Here is an 18,591-nt window from a genome sequence, read left to right as displayed (position 1 = left end):
GCCATACATTATGCGTACCGTCCGACCTATGAAGGAAGCTGCTCCTTTACATGCGCAAGAACCGCCGAGCAAAGGGGAGGCCCGCCGAGAGCAGCCACCCGAACATTTGGCGTAAGGAACATGGGAAGGAGGAGGGACGACCCACCACCGCCACCCGAGAGGTGCACGAGAAAAGAGACCAATTTATTCAGAGCCTGCCTTTCGGATTTCGTACAAGTAGACCCGTGGGCGGGGGGTGTCTGCTTCCAGGCTGGTTCTACTCCAGGTCCAGGGTGACGGGGGCGTCCGGAAGGCTGCGGTAAGCGCTGAGCCAGAAATGCACATACTGAGCGCGAAGGCTTTGCTTCACCGAATTGTTGTTCAGGTCCTTGTTGATCTCCAGATAGTAGCCGCGCACGGTGTCATAAGGGAGCCAGTTGATGGGCACCTTCAGCTCCCCCTTGTTCGGATCCCTGGAAATGGGGAGAGAGTTAAGATCAGTTCCTGTTTTGAGAGCTGAAGACGCCTCCAGCGCCAATCGGGAAGGGAGAAGCCCGGAAAACGGCTAGAAGGGTTAAAAGACAAGTCCTAATAGAGAAGGAAACCCGATCCTTCTCTGGGTGGGTGAAAAGAGGCCTCCGGGCGGATTCCTGGGAACAGCCAGAGAAAGACACATAATCTGGATCGATTCCAAAGTCTTTCCCCACCCTTCCCGGCGTCTCTCGTCTCCCTTTTACACCCCGGATCGCTCATTTTAACTCTCCTGCAGCGACAGAGGAATGTAACCCTTTGAGGAGTCCTCCATTTCAAACCCACCCGAACCAGATGTTCAGGGCGAGTGACCGACTGAGGTCTAGAACATGGTGGGGGCGTACGTGGGCGACAACAGCGGGCCTTTGGAAATGTACGCCTTTGCCTCGCCCCGAGAGGTGGGAGGAAGTGGTGGCGAGGTCAGGGTGGTCGGTAAGTCCTCAAGTGGTCCGGAAGGAGCACTCGGAAAATTCAACTGTCCGACAAGATGAGCAGGGCAGACCTGCGGGTGTTCCCCCCCCCCTTTGTTGGGCTCCCCTCAAATCTGCTCATCTCAGCTTTACGGGACAGAAACCCCTTTGTTAAGTCAAGACAGCCTCTGAAAGTTGAAACCACCGGACTCATTCCTTGGAGCGAGTCTTAGCATTGCCAAACTCGGCCTGTGGAACTTGATCCCTAACGCCGGAGGTCATCCTCTCAAGCATCTCCTACCACCACGTGGGGGTGACTACCTCCGCTTAAAAGGAGATGCCTCAAAGTCAATCCAGGGGCCACGCAAGGTGGTTGGTGGCTTTTCACCCCGTGTGCCCTCTTGTCCTTCGGGAAGCCTGCAGCTGCCGCTTGGCCAGCTTCAAAAAAAGGGGGAACATGTTCGGGGGCTCCCAAGGGGAAGGAAGATGCTGTTCAGTGACACCCCAAGCCACAGGCCAAGTGGTCCGAAGGGACCACAGTGGGCTACCCCACGTGGGTGGGGCTAGGGTTGTAGGACAAGACACACCGGGAGCTAAAGGCCAGGCCCTGTCGTTCATGCCTTCCTATCTCAAAGGAACCGAGCCTTTTGCTTCGGTCTGTACGCAGGAAGTGATAGGAGAAAGCACCATGCATGATGATAAGAGTTCTGTCACTCTCTTACCCGGACCGGGCGAAGTTTGTCCAGTAAGCAATCATGGCCTCGGAAACGGTTCGGTCCTGAGGCCGGTAACCCAACGGTGTGGCAAAGGGTTTCCCGAAGACGTACTGGATGTCGTCGGCGTGGTCGGCCCCGACCCAGCTGGGATACAGCATCAGTCGAGACGGCACGGAGAACAGGTAGCTGTAGGTCTTGGCACTCCTGGAGGGGGGGGGAAGAGGGGCGGGGAGGGGTGAGCAACAGGCACGTCTCAAACAGAAGGGGGTCCGAAATGAAAACAAGACGGCAGGGCATACACAGCGTGGTCTCTGGCTCCCTCTCGTGGCCAGTCCTGGTCACTCCGTGGCTAAAATTTATATTTTGGGGGTGGAGATTTTTCTTTGAGCCTTTTCAGAGCATGGGGAAGTGTCTCCACAGGTACCGATCCCGCAGACATTGGTACTCACTTGGCATTCTGGTGATGCAAAGCCAGCGCCTGCTGGGTGGGGACCAGGAAGATGTAGTCGGTCTCCAGATCAACCACGGTTCTCTTCATGACCTCCTGCGTCACCGTGTCCGTCCACAGCTGGGTGTAGAGGGAGAAGACTTGGCTCGCGCCCGTCAAGCCTTTCTCTAACGTCAGGCCCCTGACGAGATTATACACCTCTTCCCTACAAGGGAAAGAAGCAGAAGATCAGGCGGTCTACACACACAGACACCTCTGCGGCTTCCCAAGGAGCAGATTAGGTGGAGAGATTGTGCTGCAAAGACAGCAACGCAATGAAGCTGGAAGGTAGTCCTCTCTTTTCCGAGGAACGATCCCACTCCATCGGTCCCGAGCACACCATCCGGGGTCTCTGGCTTGAGGGTCCCTGCTTGTGATCAAGCCCTTGGCTGCCCACCCCCCAAAAAAGGTTTCACACACCTAGGAATCGGGATTGGGGTTAGGGTCGGTTCTGGCAACACCGCCCGGGGGCACTTCCCTACCCCTCCGATGACCTGGGAAAGCAGCCACCCAAGAACGCTTTTCGACTTGAGGGCACGCGGCGATTACCGCGCCGGCCCAATGACGCGATATTCGCTCCCCACCCAGCCGTCCGTTGTATCTTCCTTACGTTGTGATCTTCACGAGTGGGCGGTTGAGCGCGGGCATGTCAATGGAAGCAAAGAAATGCCCGTCCATGTTGTTCACCCCAGCGATGTAGTCCACGTCGGCGGCGTTCGCGAACAGGTTCTGAGGCATGTCCGGAAGGAAGTCGCCATCCACAACGGGAGCGATGGTGAGGTAATAGACAATTGGATCTGGAGAAAAAGGGAGGAAAAGTCATTTGGGAAGAGGAAGAAGGGAAGCTGCAAATGACATTCCGTAAACCAACTGAACTACAAGTTCCTAGTTCCCATGATATATATACAGTGGGTAAGTCAATCAGCGGATACTGATCCCGCAGATAAGGGAGTCCTGCTGTGCAAAAAAGGAGACCCTTGAGAAGTGGGAAAAAGGTGATGTTTCAGACTTCCAGATTTCCACCCCCCCTTCTCCCCCTGCCCCAATTTTCTCTCGAAGGCCTCCAGCGTTGGGAGCGCTTGCCACCTCCCCGTGAGGTCTTGGGTTCTATCGTTGTACTGCTCTAACAATTAGGAAGTTTTTCCTGATATTCCACCGAATATGGGGCTGCCTATCGCTTGAGCCCATTCTGACGCGTCCTGCACTCGGAGAGGATCGAAAAACAAACGAGGCGTACTCCACAGGGCTTGAAAACGATCGCTCTGAGAAACACCCCCCCCCGCCCAAACTGGCTTCCAGCTTGGCATCTGGCTTACATTTCAGGCTGAAGAGGTTCAGCTTGTAGGCAAGGGTGAGCGCTTTGGGGTCACTGACACGCAAGCAGCTGGCCATGACAGTGGTGTTGTCAACGGGGCAGCCCACTTCCTTTGCTACCTGTAAGACACAAGTTGAATTTATTTATCTGTTTCGGGATCGTCAACGTCGCCTTTCACAGCAAGCACTTTCCCCGATATGCGTCGGCCACACGGGTCGTGGAAACAGACGGAAAGCGTGAAATCTGCAAACTTTTGGGCAACAGCATCAAACTCCACGATAAAACAATTAAAAAGGAGGGCTTCATTTTGGAGGGGTGTGGAGAGAGTCACCAGCAAGCACTTAAAATCCTGTGCCTTTAATAGAAAAAATGACAAAGACAGAACAGTCCTTTAAGCCCCATTCAAATCTGCAGGGCGGGGGCACAGTACACTTGTTCCATTCACCATTCGCACAACCAACATGTATTATGGGGGGGGGGGGAACCCTTCAAATTGTGTATGTTTAATACGCACAGTTGCAGAATTCTGCTTTTCTTGTTCAGAATTTGGATTGCGTTGGAGCAAAATTGGTATGAGATTCATATATATTTCCTTGCTATGTTTTTTTCGGGGGGGGTTCTTTCCCCATTTTAATGTTGTTGGGTTTTTTTTTGTAAATTTCTATAAATCTTGGGGCTTCCCCATGTCCACTGATCCTTCCTCTCTTTATTGCGCCCTGAACATCTCAACTCAAGAATGGGACGACACAGGACTGCTGCTGTGTTTTGCTTCTTCTTTTACCTTGGTGGCCCAGATGAGAGGATCCTTCTGAATGGCCCAAGAGCAGAGACCGACCCCACTTTGGCTGATGGCCCGTTTGATCAAGCCTTTGTTGTACGGCGACAGCATCTACGCGGCGGGAAAAGGAAAAAAAATACAAAACGCTCAGTCTCTTTGGGGAAAAAATGGTAAGAGTTCTTTCGAAACCACACCACTCCTTGGTTAGATAATCTGAGCAAGGGTGGCTTGTTAGAAATATTCACACCGATATTTACAAGGGAAACAAAGGAAGTTTATTTTAGTATGAAGGTTATTTGGGGGGAGCTGGGGGGGACTTTTTGTGTTGCTATGCACACCTGTCTTTTTTCTTAAAAAGAAAAAAAAAAGTTCCTTTTTTGGCCCACTCGGCTCTCGACAAGGAAAAACCTGGGATAAAAATGCATTGGCCGCCCACCTGCAGGGAGACGCTGGTGCCGCCCGCAGACTCGCCGAAGATTGTGATGTTATCGGGGTCTCCTCCAAAATTTTTGATGTTCTTTTTCACCCACGCAATGGCCATGTGCTGGTCTTTAAGGCCGTAATTACCTTGGAGAGAAAAAGGGAGAGAAATCGCACCGGGAAGATGTATTTCAGAGCAGGGAAGTCTTAGCCTACCAACCCAAGAAGGAATTCCTGCGGATCTTGCGTTTAATTCATCAAGCATCTCTAACTTAATTCTTTTGACATTTGACAACCTTGATCAGTTTTCCAGGTGGAGAATCCCCCACGGTGCAGCTCACCCAAGGCCATCCAGGCTGGCATTCCCCTGGAGGCTCAAGGGGTGGGAATTGAACTCCCAACCTCTCAACCCGAAATCTAACCCACTGAGCTATTTTTATGGTGTCTCATATATCTGTTGCCAATTAGGGTACAGCCACGAGCTAAAGTGTGCATGTTTACCTGGCAGGCTGGCGTCTCCCGTGCTCAGGAAACCCAGGGGCCCCAGACGATAGTTGAAGGTCACCACAATGACTTTTCCACGCGTCGCGATCTCCTCGCCGTCGTAGAGGTAGTTCTTCAGGAAGTTGGGGCCCTGGCCGCCGCCGAAAATGAAGCCTCCCCCAAAAATCCAGACCATCACCGGCAGGTTGGTAGAGACTGGAGAGGAGGGTGGTAGAGAGAAGCAACGCGAAAATGAGACGGACAGAAAACCAGGAAGATGGAAGTCATCAGAACCCTCTCTTAATCCATGCAGAATTCAAAGAGAAACTACAGCCTTCGGTGCAGGAACTGGACAACACTCGAACATCCGCACCCACTGCTTGAGTCCCCGAGGCAGGCGGTTCAAACAGTGACTCAACCTCTGACGATGTCACAGAAGGCACAAACCAGCAGCTGAACGGACCTCCCAAGCCCTGTTTGGGAACCTTACCTTCTTTCTTCCCTTGGGGGACCCAGATGTTCAGATACAGACAATCCTCACTGCCACGAACATCTGTTTCTGTCAGGGTGCTCTGCACACAGCGCGGCTTATACTCTTTGGCCTGCAGGGTACCTGAAAGAAACAGGGGTTGGGACAAGGGGGTTATCGGCTCGTCGGCTGGAGGGCTCCCACCTCTTCTGGAGTCTGCGGCCACCCGTGATCCTCACCATCGGAGGGGCAGATTGTCTTTCACAAGCAAACGATAAGCAACACATCGGAACGATGTTTCAAACCTGGCTCGCCAAATTGATAGCTGTTTCCCCACCCCTTCCTCCTTTTTAAAAAAATATTGTTCTTTTAACCTCACTTATATTTTAATTTTTGTGGGTTGAGATACGTGCAGCTTTCAGCTTGACTGGGGATTAATCTTCAGACCTTCTCTGCGCGAATGAGGTCTTCTGCCACAAAGTTACGGTCACTATTCTTAAAACCACCAAGTCGCTCCACTAATAATACGAGGTGGTGGGGAGGCCCTGGGCACCTTAAGGGCTGCTTGTCTGTCTATCTATCTATTATCTACAAGCTTATAATTATACCTTTAAAGTGATAAAGTGAAATCTATCTAAAAAGCTCTTATTTTCCTTCCTTCCTTCCTTCTTATCTATCTGTCTGTCTGTCTGTCTACGTTTCTACCTACCTATTTATCTAGCTATCTACACTTCTATACGATCTGGGGCCACATAAAGTAGCGCACAACAAAGCACAAAGCACAATTAATCACAGAACATGAACGTAACCTACTGATATGGCATCATAAAGTAAAATAAGCAATAAAACAAAAGATCAAGCAATCAACCACAGTAAATGAAGTGAATCAAAGAATCAAATTCAAAACGGATTAGCGTTAAACGTTAAAAACCTTAATGCATCTATTCAGAGGCCAGGACTGCTTGAATGGTTCGAAATGCATTTAAGCCTTTTAACGGCTCCGCTAGGAAGGAAGTGTTTTACCTGGCCAGCCGGGGTGAGGCTGGGGATCTTCCAGGGTTTTTGGAGGGGCTGCAAAAGGGATGCCTTTAAAGATGTCCACGTAGTCTCCAAACAGGCCCAGCTTCTTGTTCACGCCTTCCACCAAGCCGCCGTCGGTACTCACGATGCCCAGCTAAAGCAGTACGAGAACACAAAGCCCGTCACATTTCTTGGGAAAGGACGTGTGGATCCTGCTTGCACCACCGTGGTGACACAACCATGCTTTTTAAAAAAAGCAACAGCGACCAAATTGAAACAAAACAGGGCTTGGAAGAGCTTTGGAAAGGCGAGACGCAAAGGGCTTCAAAGCCGCCGTTAAAACGTGCCGATCAAACCAGTCCTCCATCTCACCCGCGAGGCAAGCCTTTTACCTGTGCAAAAACATCTGGGCAGATGTGAAAGCCATAGGCTTGACCACTTAAACCTCCGTCCCAGAGAAGCCCTAATGGGAACCATTAAAGTCCTGATACTGCCCCTAAAGTTTTCAGTTGTGGATATTAATTCTCTAATCGATTCTTCTGGGTGTTCTAACAGTACCAAGTCATCAGCATAAGCTTGCAATTTATATTCTTCTCCTTTTATTCTCAATTCCCCCCCCCCCAGAAAATTTCTGGAATCTCTCATTTGTTTAATATTTCTAATGTCAAAATAAAAAGTAAAGGTGAAAGTGGGAACAATTAAAAACCGTGCGCCACATCGCCTCCTCTCTGCCCTGAGATACAGTCAGACCACCTGGAAACTGGCTCAGAAGATTTAGGCAGGGCGGGCTGCCGCAGCGCCAAACCCAACGGGCACGACTCCCAGGATTTTCGGACAAACCGGGAAAGACCCCGCTGTCCTTTTCGACGGCCACTGTCCCGGGTGAAAGGATTCTTGGCCAGAACACAAGACGCCCAAAAGCGTAGCGTTGTCTACCGCTGGCATCCGAGCTTCCCGTTTTTGCTGGGATCCCAAGGAGGGTGGCCCAGACAAAATGTGGACTAATCTTCCTAGAGCGCTCCTGAGCGAACCCAATGCATCAGGGGCTCCTTCTGGAAGTCTTCTCAAGCGACTGGGCCAATGTGGAACGGCGAGGACCACCCCTCGGTTTTCCTTTCCACGGACCGAGTCCCTTGACCTCAACGAAGGAGAACTCTTTACCCGGCCCACCCACTGACAATGGGTCTACTCATCTCTTTGAAACCCTGTTGCCCGTTGGGCCAAGGTGTTCAACCGGCCGTAGGTTAAATCCCGGTTACCTTTGCCCCCTGCGCCACCCCCAGGCATAACAGGACAGCTAGGCAGAGCATGTCTGAGCGGCTCATGGTGCTGTCCGGAATGTGGCTGCCTCGACCCAGCCGGGGATCTTTATAGGCCAGACTCAGCCCAAGTTTCCCTCCTCCCCTTGAGCAGGCAAATCATCGTAGCCTTTGCCTCTACGGCTCCCGCTCAGCTTCTGGGCGGGATATTCCATGATAAAAGGTAGGAAGTGGTGAAGCTTACCTTGACGCACGCGGGCTCCAATCTACCTAACATCTGGTGCTGTCACACACACACACACACACACACACACACACACACACCCGCTGCTGTGAGTTTAGAAGCAGACGCCTCCACTAGAAAACGAGCAAAAACGTAAGCGGGAAGATTGGCAGCAATTCATCATCAAGGAGTGACATTACATTTTTTCAGAAGGTGCCCAGCATGGCCCAAAGCCACTTGGATAAGCTTTGCAAGGGCGTTAAATAGGCAGCAAGAGGAAACGACAGGTTTGGCCATCATGAGAGGACAGCTGCTAGTTAACTATTTGGTGGTTCTTCTATTTTTACTATCATGATGGAGGCAGGAGCATCTTTTTGACACTCGTTTAATCAGAAGCTTCTCATCAAACGTTACCCAACACATTTTCGGAATACAAGTCTTTGCCTTTGTTTACAACAGATCTGTTCCATTATAAGGAGGAGGGAGCTCATGGTTTCCCACGTAGGGAATGTCTATAAGAGTCCATGTTATGTCCTCATACCTGTGTGTGCATAGCCCTAAAACTACAAGGGCAGGATCTCTCAAGGATCCAGGCTCATGGGAAGTAGAACACGGCTGAGGAGGACCACGATCCCCTTCCAAAAAGAACCAAATGTGAGACGCGTCAAGATACAATCAATTAAATCCTTTTTCTTTTTGCTACACACAAGTTACCACAAACGGCACAGTAACCAAAGTTAGCATCCTGAAGCCACACAACGGAGTCGTAAGAACTCGAGAGATGGATCCAAAAGTGGGGAAATCAGGGCTGAAGACCCCGTCGGCTTCCCTTGTTTTTCTCGCACGCCATTAAAAAAAACAACAACGCACGACCGTGTTAACCGTCACACGTAGTCCAGAATCTCTGTTTCCATTTCGTTCTCGCTCCCGTCAGAAGGCTTAAATTCCTCCTCTTCCTCCTCCTCCTCCTCCTCCTCCTCTTCCTCTCCAGATTCAAACGGTTCTTCCAGCGGCTCCTTGCCTTCTTCTGCCCTCGAAGCACTGGTGAACAGAGCTGAGACAAGCAAAGAAACGGGAATTAAGACACGGGGAGAGCAAAACGCTGCTTGACCTCGTTGCCTAATTTCCCACGTGTCGTCTGTGTAATCAAATTATAAATCGCACAGAGAGTGCGGTCAGTGCTGTGGGGAGGTCCATAAGCAGCAAGCATCGCTTTGCTTTGCAAACAGGCCTTCGGGGTGCGGGGCCAAAGGACTCAATGTGAACAGGACACTTTAGAACGTAAAAGTGAGGAGGCTCGTGATGCTGGGTGCTGCGCCCTGCACAGTCCCATACATTCCTCCTCCACTAGTTAGACGAATGTCCATAAGGGGCCCGGCTTCTCTGCTCCCAGGCCCCCTGCTTTTGCCTTTTGAGAGTCAGGCTGGGAATGGTGTGGCTTCCCCACGATCTTGCAGGACTACAGTTCCCACGAGCATGCGCAGAGGAGTGTAGGAGTCGCAGCCCAGCCACCTCCGGCGGGCCCTGCACACTCCCCCTCCTGGCTCGGGAGGGCCATTTTCCTCACCCGGCCTTTTGGAGCGGATGATCTGCTTAATCATCAGGGACATGGTGTCCCGGAGGTCGTCGCTGGTCTTGGGGAGACACCAGCCGTCCCGCTCGGTGCACACGGTCTCCGTCCCGTCGTTGCGGTGGATGATCTTCTGCAAGCTGAACGGGAGAGAAGACGGGCTCAAGGATCTTTCTGGCCCACGCAAGAGGAAGGAAGGATCTTCCCCCAGAAAAACGTGGTAAACACTGATCTCAAACTTTTGTTCAACTATCTCCCAGAGACACCCCACAGCCCAACCCCATTTACGACAACTCCCGGAGAACCAGAGGTATACCATTCCACGTTCAAGTCACACAGCTGGTAGAACATCTGTCGGTAAGGAGGCAGGGATCCCTCTCGGAAGATGTAAATTGAATCCTAAGATCGGAAGGAAGAAGCAGGGAAGAGAAGAAGGTTGAGACAATGGTCAAACTAGTAGCACGAAAGTAATTTCTACATCGCTGGATTTCCCTCCATGAAAGATCAGATCACAGAGGCTCCAACCCATTGACCTAAGCTGTTTTCCTCTTCTTAAGTCCAGCCCCTGAAAGGCGGCAGAAGAAGGTCATGGAAATTGCCTGGGAGATGCAAGGCATTTCAGGCCAGAGCTGGTAACCTTTTTTCCTCTTATAGGCCTGAGTCTCCTGAGTGGCAAGGAAGAAACAAGGAAGAGCATGGCAGAATGTGGAAGAAAATGGAGAGGCTCCACGCCTTCTGACTCTGTTTTCAGTTTCTGATTTGCACAGGACATCTGATTCTCTCCACAGAAACGCAGCTCGTAAGAGGAAAAAGGGCTGCCTGTTCTGGTCTTAAATGCCTTGCATCTCCCAGTCAACCTCCACTTTCTTTTTCCCTCCAGTTCCCAGAAAAGCACATTAACAGACGCTGGAAGGTGTCAATGCTCAGAGGATTCTTGGTGGTGAAACCAAGCTTACAAAGAGGGTTAGAAAAAATATGTACTATGAAAAACCATCTGTTACAGTCATAGCAAGGAAAGAGTGCACTTCTGGTGGGAACCACACGGTTAAATGGAATCTCAACAGGGATTTAAACCACAATCTGAAACAGTTTGATTTAAATGAAATTCATCCTGTCTCAGCAGCCAGGCTGAGCTCTTCAGAAATGAAATAGGGAGGAGGAGAAAGGCAGGCACAGTTTAATCCACGTTGTTTTAAGACCTGAGTGCCCACCGCTAAGCACACCAGAAAGGAAAGGATAAGATACAGACGATCAAATACTTACTTTCAGTTTGTACTTGTTAAAAGTAAGCTTTCTGGCACCGGGTGACCCTGATGTGCTCAGTCCTTGCTTCAAGTCCTGAAGGCCGACAGCATGGTTTACTGAAATGCGCAGGGAAAAAATCCCACCCATTACATGACAATACCAAGAGAGCAGGGAAAGATCAGAACAGGGGGAATCTGCTGGTCTCTAGGGGCTTCGGAGCACCATCTAGAGAGGGGCATGACCCCAAGTCCAGAGGTTTGAGCGGGTTCATACATGCGGTACTACAGGGTTCCTTTCCTCCACCTCCCCAGCGAGAGACCCAATGGCCCCACACACACACACAAACACACACACACACACACGTCTGCTGCCGGCCTGGCACAGCGCACCTGGTTTTTTCAGAGTGATGGGCAGGCTGTAGTTGTAAGTGCTGCGCTTGGCCTTAACCGGCATGTCGCTCGGGGCATAACCTAGGGAGGAGACCAGAAGGAATTCAAGGAGGGATACATGACCCGGAACGAAACATCTCAAGCTAGAAAAGCAAAAGGGAGGAGAAGACCTCTTGGTGCAGAACTCATATCTAGGTCGCTTACGCAGGGCCTGTAAAACAAGGAATCCAGAGCATACGGCTGCCACCACTGTCCTTCGAGAAAAAAAAGAGTTTCCATTCACTTTATAAACGTGCGGGCAGGTGCGAAATTTCCCACCCATCGAACTAAGACATCCAGAAGAGCGACAGCACCAAGAACGGCCTCTAAAGCCGCCCGCTGTGCCCCTGAGCCAGGGGTCAAGGCAATCGTTTTCAGCGTACCAAGCCCTTAACGGTTCGGGGCCTCGTCACCTCTCGGGAGCGTCTCTCCTGCAGAAACGCGGCCCATACCGCTCGGATCTCTTCCTTGACTTTTGGCGCCGCCGTGGGGTGGCCAGGCCGGGGGGAGCCTAGGCAGGCCTTAAACTAGAAAGCGGGCCTTCTCGGGAGTGGCCCCTGAACTCTGGAACGGCCTCTCGTGAATTATTCGGCAGGCCCCCCTCCCTCCAGAATGTTCAAAGCCCGCTAAAAACTAGACAAGGCAGAGAAGCCCTAAAGAATATTCCACCCACGAATCCCTGTCCCTTTGGATCCTGGACAACCTGAAGGTTTTCGCCATCAGTTTGCTTCCTTCGGCTGGTTTACTCGGGTCTGCTTGATTGGTCTGGAGACTATTTTTATTATGTTTGAGAAATGGTGAGAGAGGGGCGGACATGGTAATGACCACCCGGAGCAACGGCCCTACAAAGCTGGGGGAGATAGAAGTGTTACAAACAAACTAACTAACTAAAAAAAAAGATGCATCTTGGTCTTCTGGATGGCTTGACCTGGCAATCATAAAGGGAGTAGCAAGGGATGGAGGTGGGTGTCAAGAAGACCATAGCAGCAACTCATATCTCTTAGTTTCCATCTTTTTTTTGTTTACCGTATTTCATTCCACAGCGAATTCTGAAATCCAACACTTGGTAGATCTTCGCTTCTGGGTATTTTCTCGGGTCATAACCAAAGCGAACCCACAGGCTTCTCCAAGGACCGGTAAGCTAGAAGATGACATTAACAGTTATTGATTTGATTTTATTGAAAATATTTTTAACCCACCTTTCTCCTTTTAAAGGCGGCTGCTTACAACAATTAAAAGGCAGCATTTAAGTTAGCAAGAATACTTACAGGACCAATGAATACAATGGCCAAAAAAAAAAAAAAAACCACCATAAGCAACACCCAAAACAATGAAAGCAGTAAGGCCCAACCATCCAATTAAAAACCTCACTCAGTCATTAAGGAAAAAACCAGGCTGAAGAGAAACGTCTTGGCCTGCTGGTGGAAGGACAGCCAAGAGGGGGCCAGGCTGGCCTTCCAGTGGGAGGGAGTTCAAGAGTATGGGAGCAGCCACAGAGAAGGCCCTCTCCCGGGTCCTCACCAAAAGGTGGCAGGACCGAGAGAAAGATAAAACGCTTGCATTTGTCATACGTGGCCTTGAGAATGTAATGAACAGGACTGTTTCAACACCGGCAGAGAAACCTTGTAACAAGTGTTGTGGAATGTGTTTTTATTTTCCCAGCGTCTCCTAAAATGCAATATTGTTGCATTTATCATTTCTAAACTTCCCAAATGGGCTTCATTGCCACATAGATGGTTTATAGCTTAAGAAGTATACTATCTCGATGCGGCACTCTGTATTACCCTACAAGATTTACAATCGGTAAAGAAAGCTGTGTAACTATGTCGGGCGTAATTGACTCACCATGTAATAAGCCAAGTAGGGCAGAAGGAATTTCAGTTTGTCCGGATGTATGCTGATGTTGGCTTTCACGGCATTGCGGGACCAGACCGGACGGACCTCAAACAGCTGAAGGAAATCACCCGTGCGGACACATACAGAAATGGGGAAAAGAGAAAGAGGGGCTCAAACATGGGTTTTAGACAAGAAGCCTTATTTCTCTGGGCCCTTCCCAACTTCTGACACTATGGCCAGCCCACCTTCTCAAGTATTGGGGCCAGAAACCAGCAATCTTTAAACAACTTTTTCCAGAGGCTGAATATTCAGCTTGCGGCACAGCCCCCAACTTTGCCGACCCCTTCCCTTAGGGAAATACCACGGGGTTTGGGGCCACCAACTACCCTACTTACCCAAAAATAAGACCTAACCTCAAAATAAGCCCTAATATGATTTTTCAGGATGCTCTTAATATAAGCCCTACCCACAAAATAAGCCGCAGTTGGGTGAAACTCCAGCCTCCACCCTTGTGCAGCAACCAGAAGATGATGACAGGACTGTATCTGAATCAATGTAGATGGTTGCACATGAAAATAAAATAAAACATCCCCTGAAAATAAGCCCTAGTGCGTTTTTTGGAGCAAAACTGAATATAAGACCCTGACTTATTTTCAGGGAAACACAGTAGGCTGTAACCATCAGTCTTAGACCCCAAAGAACAGGGCGGCCACAAGAGGCCACCTCCTCTCCTCTCCCCCCCCCAAAATTTTTTAAAGTGTCTGAACAGCCCCTGAAAAGTGTGCCTACTTTTCTCAGTTCTTCTTCTGCTTTCTGATCCACCGGGTTGCTGCAAACTCTCATCCAGGTCTGCTCGGCGGCCTCCAGGGGCCTCGTGGGGATCTCTTCATCCTCAAAGTTGACAAAGATGGCGTTGTGGGGCCGGCGGGCTCGGCTCAGCCCGATCAAGTTTTCGCTAGACAGAGGAGGGTTATGATACCCTTCCCTGGGGAGCAAGGCAGAAAACAGCAAAACGTAATTCTACTGAACCCTTCGTGTTTGTCTTAAGATTCAGTTACTAACTCTTTCATTTAACCATCATCGTCACGTGCTGGCAAGTCAATTCTGACTTCTGGCAACCCTTTCTGGGGTTTTCCAGGTAACGAATACACAGAAGTGGTTCCCCTGTTCCCTTCCACTAGGGGGCATCCTTGGGACGGTGCAGCTGGCCCAAGGCTACCCAGGCTGGCTCTACTCGCAGGAAGCACAAACTGTTTCATTTACAAGCATACAGTTAAAAAATCGAAAAAGGCTTTTGATGTATATAGTCCTTTTTATTTCTTTTCCCCTCTTTTTTTTAGATTGACACTTGAAACATTTAAATACATTTATTTAGAGATGGGGAAATAAGGTTGTCCTGATCTGCAGAAGCACTAGAATGGCTAGACAGCATGTTTTACAGGTTCACCATTTATTTATTTATTAAGATCTAATTCAGACGAATTTTCTATATACAGAATTATTTCTACACAAAACTTTCACTGGCTCAAGCAGACAATCTGCACACTGTACCCAAACCTGCTCTCAAACTAAACAGTTCAACAGGTGGAGAAGTGTCTTTCTCAGCCTGTCCAAAACTGAGATCCATTTGGCCTCCCTCCAAACCTGCCTTGCCCAGAATTTAATTTACATTCTGAAGGGGTCTAACTAAAAAATAAACCAAAGTATTTATAAATATACTGAGCAGGTGAACTACTGCATGTCACAAGATAAAGAAAAATACTTTGTACTGGCATAAAAAACAACATCTGTATCACTTCCCCTGTGAAATATATAATACTGAATTTTTTTTCCCAAACTATGTCTTCTACAAAATCCTGCTATACTGTCTAATGGGCAGATTCCAGTGACAAAGAATCAGGTATATGTTATTTTACTTTCCAAAGCCTGGATCAAGGACAACAAGTGAGAAAACTCAAATATGTTAGCATGAGAACTGAGCCAGGTGCTGCTTCCATTAATAAAAAACGCTGTGAAGGTTAAAAGAACTGGTCCTCTATGACTGACGCCAGCTGGCAAGGAATCCAGGCCGGATTAGTGTATCTAAACCTTGCGATTTGACTGTTGCAACCGAAGCTGTTGCAGTGAAGAACAAAAGAATAGCTGGATTTTTTAAAACACTCAATAGGTCCCTCCCTGTACCTTTTTTTTTCCTCCCACGTATATTTGAACACCAGTGGAGTTCAGTTGAGCACAAACGGCAACTTCACATATGCCGATGTCTCCTGGATGCCTGCAAGAGCTTTCTGTTCCAAAAGCACATGTCTGTTCACTCTAATGCTCCTCTAACAGCGTCTCATTTTCCCAAGAAACTGACGTCAGTCGCTCTGACATTATTGCCCCTTTCAAAGGCCAAAGATTAAATGAGTGAGCACTGCCACTATGAAGGCTGAAAAGTAACTTTTTACAAGTGCTTACTGCACCTGTCAAAAGCCAACAGGGACAGCCCCAGAAGATAACTATCTGGAGCCCACAAAGCAGTTGTTTATTTTTATTACAATTATTAAAAAATACCAGGCACAGTCAATCAAAACTATAAAAACAGTGACTGGTATTATGTGACAGATAGAAGCTTTAACCAAAAACCTAAGTATCTGTTAAATACTGACATAGTATATACGCTGCTCCTAATATTGCTGGGTTTTTTTGTAGCTCTGATGGTATTATTTCTGAGATTTGGAACTGCTTATAATATTATGTGAAATTTTTTAATATTGTTCCCAAAGCCCTAGTGACTATGGGGCGCATTGAAGTGTGTTTTGTCCACAAGCGAGATGTTTCAATTGTCAGGTCTCTGTATTTTATTAGTTTTCCCAGTTCTTTATGTTCCACTCTGGCATCCCCTGGAATTGCAATATCAACGAGCCACACATTTCTTATTCTATAACGACTATATCTAGTGCATTGTTATTAAAAACATTTTCACCACGTTTCTTCTTTAAAAAGGCCCTAAGGCAGCTTACATCATCGAAAGACAATATTTAAAGCTAAAAACAATGACTATACAATGGTGGTACATGTCATTTAAAGCTACGAACAATGAATATAAAGAGGCAGTTTACACCATTAAAAGCCAGACAACAAGTCTGCAAATATCAAAAAGGAGCAAACAAATACCACTCTGAGAAATGCTAAAAACACAAGGGGTTTTACACATAAATACTACAGAAAAAGTCCAAATATAACTGCCAATCCCAAATACTTAACAAAGCTATGTGGCTACAGAGAAGGTTCTCACCTGTGTTGTGTTTCTGGCCGATAGTAATAATCCACAGGTGTGTCAAGGCGTGAGAAGATAGGTGGAGGGATATAAAGTGGCAAATCGTTCATGAAGAATTCCTCTTTCTCTGGCTTAAGCATAAGAACTTTGTCATACATGGAGGTCTGCTTCCCATCGGGGCCAGAATGAACAGCCAAATACTGGAAATCAGACATCCCTGCAGAAAAGGGAAGAGACATTTTACTGGAAATTCATTTCAACTGCTGCTAGAGACCATCTCACTGCAAGTGGAACCGACACAACTGGCAAGTACTTTTTACAATATCAGATCAATATAAACGAGAAATACGGCAGACCCCCTTATCTGTGAGATCAGTACCTGCTAATTCACTTATCCACAGTCTGAAAATATTAAAAATAGTAAAAGACAAGTCCCCAATATATATTTCTAATGATGAAGTTCTAGGAACTGACTACTAGAGGGAACCAGAGACCAGGCTGTTGGGTTTGTTATAATCCACATTTTTCAGCATCTGCGTGGGGGCTTGGAATGGATCCCCCGCAGATATGGGGACCTTGCTGAACTTGACTAACTACAAATTTGCTACAAACAAGTTTTATATTAGGAATGCGCCCATCCAATATTGGGAATGCCATCAGAAACGTGCCCAAAGAGGCAGGCTACAGCTGAGAGGGTGCCTAAATGACAGTTAGACATGAATTAAACAAATGGTAAATAAATGAAACTATTTGTATTAATGTATTCATTTTTTGAGATTTTATTTTAAATCTTTAAAATGAATGAAGACCTGGTTTCTCTGAAACAAGCGCTAAGCGAACGTTAACCATTTTAATGTCCCACCTCGTGTCTGACCTGACCCGATGCTCATCAAGAGAAATTGCTACCTTGAAACTTATAAACCGTTGCCACAATGCCAAGGACCTCCACTTCGAATTTCACTTCTTCCTCGAAGCCGCCTGCCTCTGTATGTTTCCGACGGGTTTTCTTCTTCACCTTGAGCAGCATGGAAGACGTGGGGAAGCGGTTGGCACACAGAGGGTGACAATAGGGGTCTTTGGGGCGGAAGTAGACCTCGAGCCTTCTGTTCGGGTCCGTGTAGATCTAAAAAGAAAGCAGGTCACACGTGAGAAAAAAAGATTAGTTTTCTTCCCTGTAAACAGTCACACCGGTGCTCGCCTCCCTTCTGCAGCACCTACGAATTCAAATGAACCATTTCCACCTCTGCCTAGAAAAATACAAAACATGACTCCCTTATCCGTGGGATCAGTATCTGCTGATCCACAGTCTGACACTTACTGTATTTTAAAAATTATAAGGAAAACCCCACAAATATGAATTCCTAACGATGACGTTCCCGAAACTGGCCACTAGAGGGTGCCAAAGCCCAGGCGGGTCGCTCTGAAAACAGCATTCGCTTTCATCCGCGGTCCCCAGCATCCGTGGGTGGGGCTTGGCCCCGATCCCCAGCGGATGCGGGAATCCTCTTGTAAATGCTTTGCCATCCCACTGAACTCCAGCCGAGGAAGCCCCTCCACGGTTCTCCCCCTCACAACAACCCTGTGAGGGAGTCCCCCCACTCGGTTTCCCGCTGCGGAGCGTGGCTCAGTGGGGGCCAGAGGCGGGATATCGCCATTCACTAACCACTGCCCCACACTCCCGGGCTGGAGAGGCTTCCCCGGGAGGGCCTCGGCCTCTCCTGAGGGGAGCTCCTCACCCGAGAGACCCCTTCTTCGCCCCCCAGCGTCCGCAGCATCTTGTCCACGTCCCGGACCACGCCGGGGTACTCGACGCACACCAGCCGCTTCTCCCGGTTCAGGGCCGAGGTGGCCGCGGTTGCCCCGCCGGCCCCCTTCCGAGCCGGTTTCCCTTCGCTCCCCTCAGCGGCTCCTCCGTCGGCCGCCATTTTGCCCCCTTTCTCTCTCGCCTCAGCGCCTCGAAACGCGTCACTTCCGGCGTCTGAAAGACGGGCGGTCCGTCGCTGTAAAGGTTCCCCCACGCACGCTGCAACGCTGACCCGGTCGCCAAGGTTCCGGGCGGAGGGAAAAACGTTCCGCCCTTCCTTTGGAAAAAGGATTCCAGACCCCATCATTCTTGTAGCGGGTGGGAGGAATGGGAGACAGACTCCCCCCTCCTCACACACC

The 18,591-nt window shown here is 49.0% G+C and overlaps 2 protein-coding genes across 3 annotated transcripts; both read right to left on the bottom strand.

The window, feature by feature from the left end:
- Positions 1-162: 162 nt before the first annotated feature.
- On the bottom strand, positions 163-8,316 carry CEL (carboxyl ester lipase). 2 transcript variants are annotated; one of them, XM_078382808.1, is made up of 11 exons: positions 8,112-8,316; positions 6,612-6,762; positions 5,610-5,732; positions 5,138-5,335; positions 4,653-4,783; positions 4,220-4,327; positions 3,440-3,557; positions 2,734-2,920; positions 2,086-2,289; positions 1,643-1,840; positions 163-452 (listed from the first exon to the last, which is right to left on the bottom strand). In XM_078382808.1, exons 1-11 carry the CDS (start codon positions 8,142-8,144, stop codon positions 257-259), a joined length of 1,647 nt encoding a protein of 548 aa, XP_078238934.1. In that variant the 5' UTR covers positions 8,145-8,316; the 3' UTR covers positions 163-256. The 2 variants fall into 2 exon arrangements, with proteins under 2 accessions (XP_078238934.1, XP_020650558.3); XM_020794899.3 differs by lacking the exon at positions 8,112-8,316 and adding an exon at positions 7,868-8,091.
- A 145-nt stretch (positions 8,317-8,461) lies between these two features.
- On the bottom strand, positions 8,462-18,398 carry GTF3C5 (general transcription factor IIIC subunit 5). Its single transcript, XM_072984921.2, has 11 exons — positions 18,165-18,398; positions 17,335-17,551; positions 16,447-16,645; positions 13,959-14,154; positions 13,179-13,283; positions 12,360-12,474; positions 11,295-11,375; positions 10,924-11,021; positions 9,977-10,059; positions 9,658-9,800; positions 8,462-9,144 (listed from the first exon to the last, which is right to left on the bottom strand). Exons 1-11 carry the CDS (start codon positions 18,351-18,353, stop codon positions 8,975-8,977), a joined length of 1,596 nt encoding a protein of 531 aa, XP_072841022.2. The 5' UTR covers positions 18,354-18,398; the 3' UTR covers positions 8,462-8,974.
- Positions 18,399-18,591: the final 193 nt, after the last annotated feature.

This window comes from Pogona vitticeps, chromosome ZW-PAR (assembly GCF_051106095.1).
Source record: "Pogona vitticeps strain Pit_001003342236 chromosome ZW-PAR, PviZW2.1, whole genome shotgun sequence".
Taxonomy (NCBI): domain Eukaryota; kingdom Metazoa; phylum Chordata; class Lepidosauria; order Squamata; family Agamidae; genus Pogona; species Pogona vitticeps.
Note: the sequence above shows the minus strand (reverse complement) of the source record. Positions and strands in the feature narration are given on the sequence as shown.

What these genes read in the sequence shown, in the direction of transcription:
- CEL (XM_020794899.3), bottom strand. Translation starts at nt 7,933, where the DNA reads ATGAGCCGCTCAGACATGCTCTGCCTAGCTGTCCTGTTATGCCTGGGG. An exon ending in GGGTGGCGCAGGGGGCAAAG is followed by an intron (nt 6,763 to 7,867) that starts GTAACCGGGATT and finishes GTACTGCTTTAG; the next exon opens with CTGGGCATCGTGAGTACCGA. An exon ending in CCACTCGTGAAGATCACAAC is followed by an intron (nt 2,290 to 2,733) that starts GTAAGGAAGATA and finishes TTTCCCTTGTAG; the next exon opens with GGAAGAGGTGTATAATCTCG.
- GTF3C5 (XM_072984921.2), bottom strand. Translation starts at nt 18,353, where the DNA reads ATGGCGGCCGACGGAGGAGCCGCTGAGGGGAGCGAAGGGAAACCGGCT. An exon ending in AACGGTTTATAAGTTTCAAG is followed by an intron (nt 16,646 to 17,334) that starts GTAGCAATTTCT and finishes CCTTTTCTGCAG; the next exon opens with GGATGTCTGATTTCCAGTAT. An exon ending in CGGCCAGAAACACAACACAG is followed by an intron (nt 14,155 to 16,446) that starts GTGAGAACCTTC and finishes CTTGCTCCCCAG; the next exon opens with GGAAGGGTATCATAACCCTC.